Raw genomic sequence first — 6,515 nt, forward strand, 5'->3', positions numbered from 1 at the left:
GCGGCAGCGCGGCATTCCCGCCCGATCGCCTCGACCCACCGTGTACTGTGCGCACTGTGCGCGCGGCTGGCCAGTGGCCGCACACCAAACCAAAAGGCGGGGAGACGTACGAGGGCCGCCGGTGAGGAAGAGAGAGAGACACATCCACGTCAGACAGATATAGATAGATACAGTAGAGGGCACTGGGCTGCGCTTCGCACCAACGCTACCTCGGCTAGCTAGCCACCAAAGCTCCCGCCCGCCCGCCTCTCCTCTCCTCGCCGCTAGTCTCTATTTAGGACCACCCGCGATCGCCAATTCCCTTTGCCTCTTGTGTGCTGCCGCTGCAGTTGCGTGACACGCTCGCCTAACCTCCGCACCCCGTCGGGCCTCTTTCCCATCCGTCCTCCGCTGCCGTGGCTGTACCGCACTGCCGCGCTCGCCGTTCCCACACACCCTCACTAGCCACTCCCATTATTCCCACCTGTCCCAGTTGATCTTCCGATCGCCTGCCCGTTCACCTTCTCTCTGCGAGCAGCCCAGGCCGGAGGCATGTCGGCCAAGGTGAGCAAGAAACGCTCCTTCTGCTTGTAATGTTCATGGATTGATTCTGAAATACCGATCCTGATTCCATATGCGTCCACATGCATGTTCTTTGCTCGAGGTTCTCTTCTCCATGGGGGATCTTGCTTTAGAATCCTTCCCGGGAACGCTTTTCTCTTTTTACTCTGCACCTGCACTTTGTTCTGGCGTCGGTCATACAGTGCCTGCATCCAAACGTCTTCCTCTGCTTCGGACTGTAAACTAACTGTGGCTTGCCGATGCTGGCGTGTTTGCTCTGCTGCAGAAGATCGTGGTGAAGCTGGAACTGCATGACAACAAGGACAAGCAGAAGGCCATGAAGGCCGTCTCCGTGCTCGTCGGTACGTACGCATCCATGATCTGCTCTGTTGTCATGAATCCCTCAGTCAAACACCGCCGATCGACTGACTGACTGACGCCGACGGCTCTGCTCTGCTCTGTTCTACATCGTTTTATTTCGCCAGGCATCGACGCCATATCCATGGACCTGGCGTCGCGCAAGATGACGGTGATCGGCACGGTGGACCCGGTGGACGTGGTGAGCAAGCTGCGCAAGGGTTGGGCGGCCTACATCGAGTCCGTCGGCCCGGCCAAGGAGCCCGAGAAGAAGGAGGAGAAGAAGGAGGAGGCCAAGAAGGAGGGCGGCGACGCCAAGAAGGAAGGCGGCGACGGCGGCGACGCCAAGAAGGACGGCGATGGGAAGAAGGACGGCGACAAGAAGGAGGAGGGCGACGGCAAGAAGGACGGCGACGGGAAGAAGGACGGCGACAAGAAAGAGGAGGGCGACGGCAAGAAGGACGACCAGAAGAAGCCCGCCGCCGTGGCCCCGCTGCCGTTCCCGCACCACATGCCGCTGCCGCACCACATGCCGCCGCCCTACATGTTCAACGCCGACTACATGATGAACCAGTACCGGCCGGCGCCGCCGGCCTACCCGCCGCCGTACGTGCCGCCGCAGCACTACTACGTGCGGAACATGAGCATGGAGGAGAACCCAAACTCGTGCGTCATCTGCTAAGTCAAAGTCGATCCCTCGATCGCTCGCGTACGTACGTTCCGTGGGGCGACCATGCATGCATCTGTGTATAGTAGTATTTTCTCGATCGTTTTTACGAGACCACCAAAGTTTGCAAGATGAAACTGTACAACTAGTAGTAGTCTACTATAGCACTACGTACGTACATACGTACATTTGTAATGTGGAAATTGCGATGCTACGTACTGCCGGCCTGCCCTAGTACATGTACATACCACAGCTACATCATCTTTCCTTTCAACAACAGAGAACAAAAGTAGAGAGAGGAAAGAGTGGGTTTAGAGAGAGAGAGAGAGAGAGAGAGAGAGCAGTGTGCGGTGCATGATGGGTGGTGATGCAGCATGTGGCTGCTGTTCAAACTTTGCTTTCTAGAAAAAGGGAAATTGAGGCGCAATAATACGGCTATTTTTGGCATTTTCTCTTGCAATTGTAGCCAGGCGCATCTTGCATGTGCAACGCCGTTGTACAGAATACTGTGTATATATGGACCAGGAGAATCAGCAGCCGTTGGAACGATCTCCCGCCCGTACAGTTCCAGTTGGTGAGAATCGGAATTATGCTCACCCTGACCAGACCCCCAGCTGGACGCATCGCACTTATTTTGGTCTGTGTTCGTTGTTTGATCAACGCATGCATGCATAAGATTCACGTGCTGTTTGAATTCAAAGGGGGACAAGAGTCCATTGCACGTCAGAATAATCAGTGTGCTATAATTTCACTGGATCAATGGGCAAACGTCTTGACGAAACTAAAACTGCACATGAGAATCTTCCCGCGAAAGAAGGGAGTGCACATGAACATCTTCCCGCCAAAAAAAGAACTGCACACCAGCATCTAACCCTAACTGGCTCGTTTTTACGAAAAAAGGGTGTGGCCATCAAGTGCGATGCACGCAGCCATCTAATTATAATCAGTTCTCGCAAGGAAACAATTTGATTAGAATGTGTTGGTAGGTAAACCAAGACAAAATCAGATAAAGAAATGATAATGGTGACGCAGCAAAGCATGCGCGCCAACGCAACGATCTGTATCTGGAGTACATGGAGAGAGGCGGGGCGCTGAATGAAACCTGTCGTCAGAGCACGCTATCATGAGGTGATCATGCTCAATAATTGTTCCGGTTTAGCACGTCTCTCTCCTGCTCCTAGATCACCTCTCCTCGTCCGCCATTGCCGAAAGGCGCGCTGCTTTCCAAGAGAAGAAGCAGCCACAGAAATCTCGAAGAGAAATTCAAGTGGCCATGCATGTCTTTTTCGATCTAGCTAGTGCATCCATCACCAAACTCTGACCGCTATTTAAACACAGTGCTAATCGAGTCGGTTCGCGCCTCAGCAGCCACCATATGATATGAAAAGGGTTAGATGCCAAAAGGGTACGTCGATGGATTAATTGGTCACCGGAGCTCACTTATTTACTACCAGTTCATTCATGCGTGTGCACTCTCATTAAACAAACCACACCATCAGACCACAGATTACTGCATGAATTTGCAAGTTGCAGCAAAAGACGGCACGGTGAACTAGCGGGGCTACTTCAGAAGCGGCCAAAACGTAGCGGTCCGGAATAGCTGCGGCGTCGCGTCCGGCTGCGCCCGCGGACCAAACGGGAGTATAAATTCGTCGTCGCCTTGGCCAGTTTTCGCGGGGCCGATGAGTCGGATGACCGCGACGGCGGCTCGTCTCCACCCCCCGCCCCCTGACGACAGCCGGCCAGTCTCGTCGGCCACCGGCACCTCTTTCTTTCTACACCCGAGGACCAGATCTTGAACAGCTTAGCGGAAGGTGACGTCCAACTTTCGGGCTCGGAGACGGAGGCGTGCTTCACAGTTCAGCCTGATGACATGACAATAATAAGGAAAAAATGGGTCTAGATCAGGAGTCGGTGGATGAGATGATGCGAAGGCGATTTAAAGAAGTTGCGATTTTAATTTGTGGCGTCGGTAAGAATTGGCCTAGCTTGCATACACGTGTGCTGTGGTCGGTGGCGATGGCGATGGAGGAAACGGAATTTTGTTAAACCTTACCTCCCTAGCTGGGTACGTCGCTTGCTACCTGCTGCGGTTTTTCATCACCTGCTGCTCTCGTTGTCACCCAGATAGATGGCTAGTAGGCAAGAACAGCACGCGCACGCCATATATACGTAGAGAAAACAGAACTGGGTGTCTCTGTTAATGCAGAAACGTACGTACTCGGTACATAACTTCTTTCGAGAGAGAATTGCTCATCTGTAGAGGAAGATATTGACCAATTGAAACTGCTCCTAGTTTCTCACTTTCTCTTTACGACCAAGAGATACACGTGTGACTACCCGCCAAGCACATGTAATTAAGATCTTGTTACTACCTACGGTACGGGCATATTCTGGTCTTCTATACTGCCATGATTAATTGCAATCAACCGGCGGCTGATGAGAATGTATCCATCCACGCCGCGTCGGATTTGATGTAACACAGGAAAGCACCCCCTCGTTTTCCAACAGTGGAGTGGAGAAATCGATCGACGTTGCCAGCGGAGCTACACGTAGGCGCAAGAGGAGCTACTCCTACCTCGGCACGTAGCATCCTCATGGCTATCTCGGAACTTGTCCGCCAAACTGGCCTTGTTGCATTTGGCTCCCGCATTTTAAGCAAGCCCTTCTATTTATAATTTATAAATCTCTTCCTAATAATAAAGCACGGATTGACTTTGCCGAGTTCATCGTCACAATACGCTTTCTTCTCACGTCATAATACGCTTTTACAATTTGTATAGACAAAATCATAATATAAACAAGGTGGTACTAATAGCATGTTCGTCCGTCCGTCCGACCTGGTTCGTATATCGCACATATCAACCCAATCCATTCCAAAAAAAAAAAACCGATCTATCTCGAACAGCATACGGCTATCGCTCGATCCCGCTCGATCCGTTTCCGACCAGCATACGGCATCGGCGGGCTCCTCTCCGCAGTCGTGCAAAAGGCGCTGATCAGCGTCAAGTGGGTGCACCCGGTGCGCGTCCGTGCAGTCAAGTCCGGCCGCTACAACACCAGCATCGACGCGTACGGGCGCTCCGCCTCGGTGGACGTGGCGAGCTCTACACGGACGAGGAAAGGCGCTTCCTGCTCCTGGTGGACGTGCCGAGGGCCGGCAACGCGGACGACGTGACGCAGCTCATGAAGGTGACCTGCACCTATCGCGACACGGCGACCGGACTGGTGCTGGACGTGGCCGGCGAGGACGTGGTGGTGCACAGGCCGGTGGAGCTGGCCAAGGACCAGCAGCCGTCCATGGACGTGGCGCGGGAGACATTCTGCGTGGAGGCGACGGAGGACATCGCGGCGGCGCGCGCGGCTGCGGAGCACGGCGACTACGCGGAGGCCGCGAGGATACTGGAGCGCAGGCGGGAGGCGCTGGTGCCGGCGCTGGCCGACGACGCGAGGTGCAAGGCGCTGGTGGAGGAGCTGCGGGAGCTGAGCACCCGCGTGGTGAGCCGGCGGGAGTACGAGAAGTCGGGGCGCGCGTGCATCCTGACCGGCTACAGCTCCCACGCGCAGCAGCGCGCCGCGTCGGCCTTCATGGCCGTTGCCGAGGGGTGTGGTTGTCCCCAGCCAGCCGGGGCGGCTCCTGGCGCGGCGCCGTCGATTCTTGGTTTTGGAGCGGCTGGGGCGTACGCGACGCCGGCGATGTTGAGGATGGTTGCTGAAAACACGTGAGTTCATATTGTTGGCTAACATCAACCCTAGATCAAAACCATTGGTGGATTTCTCGGTGCTCTGCTGTTTTTTTCCTGCTCGTACAATTTATAGGTCAGGTGTGGTAAGCAGTGGCGGAGCTTGGTAGGCAAAGCTGGGCGGGCTAGTACAAAGAAGGCCACTATTTTTGTCCTCATGTTCCAGTTTACTCCAATCCTCTACATGTATTTGCTCTAGGCAGGGCGGGCCATGGCCCATTTTTGTAACACAAAGCTCCCCCAGTGGTGGTGAAGTGAAAATCTCCGCCCCGTTGGGGTCCTGCCCGGATGTGGTAATGGTGGGTGAGGTGTTTCAGGCCCTTCGAACCGCGGCGTCGGCATCCATGTGATCCCTGCCTTTGCCGGCGATCTCTATCCCCCGTACAGTACCTTGATCTCTTGTTTGGGTTGGTTTATGGCTGAAACGAGTGTGAATGTGATGAGTCTGCATCTTGGTCATGGTTTTTTTTCCGGTCATGGTAGTTTGAGTAAATTACTGGCTTACTGGCATCCTTTGTGATCATTAGCATGTACCAGCGGAGTTTAATTCCATGCTTAGCTTGCAGACGCATATAATAAGTTATTAAATAAATTTGTACTTATAAGTTGCACAATGATGTCATAATTGTAGTTTCAGATGGTGGATTTAAGACAACTGACGTAGAGACACAATAAGCCTCAAGGTCAACTCATATGCTAACAGGTGCTACATCACAAAGATTTACTATGCCGTGTACTCATAATAAGTGTCGAAGAAGTGCATCATGTCTGAGCATAAATCACTGATAAGAATCTTCCATTATTTTCCTTAGTGATATGATCATAGATGGCACAACTTACGCCTTGGGGATAGTTGAGAAGTAGTTGTCCCAAGATATAGACCTTTTCAGCATACTTTTACCATTCATTTAGATGTCAATATTTTTTTAATACAAATAAGCATAGAGTACAAGAATATATTTTCATACAAATTTATTAACATATATCTGTCGCGATCATGGTGGGAAGAAATATAGGCGGCCACACGGGTGGGGGTTAAAATATAGGATATTGACCTGTGTATGGGTGGGGAGGGGGGGGGGGGAGGTGGTCTTAGCAATGCTTATTGAGGCTAGATGGTGTGTTAACTTTTTATTCCGTTGCAACGCACGGGCATTTTTGCTAGTAATCAAAAACTGCAATCAGTACAAGTTTAAGAAGCAGACTTT

At 52.6% G+C, this 6,515-nt stretch overlaps 1 protein-coding gene across 1 annotated transcript; it reads left to right on the plus strand.

The window, feature by feature from the left end:
- Positions 1-246: 246 nt before the first annotated feature.
- On the plus strand, positions 247-1,807 carry LOC109772161 (uncharacterized). The gene is made up of 3 exons (XM_020330854.4): positions 247-543; positions 827-902; positions 1,026-1,807. Exons 1-3 carry the CDS (start codon positions 532-534, stop codon positions 1,577-1,579), a joined length of 642 nt encoding a protein of 213 aa, XP_020186443.1. The 5' UTR covers positions 247-531; the 3' UTR covers positions 1,580-1,807.
- The last annotated feature ends 4,708 nt before the right edge of the window (positions 1,808-6,515 follow it).

The sequence above is a fragment of the Aegilops tauschii genome, chromosome 4 (genome assembly GCF_002575655.3).
Source record: "Aegilops tauschii subsp. strangulata cultivar AL8/78 chromosome 4, Aet v6.0, whole genome shotgun sequence".
NCBI lineage: Eukaryota > Viridiplantae > Streptophyta > Magnoliopsida > Poales > Poaceae > Aegilops > Aegilops tauschii.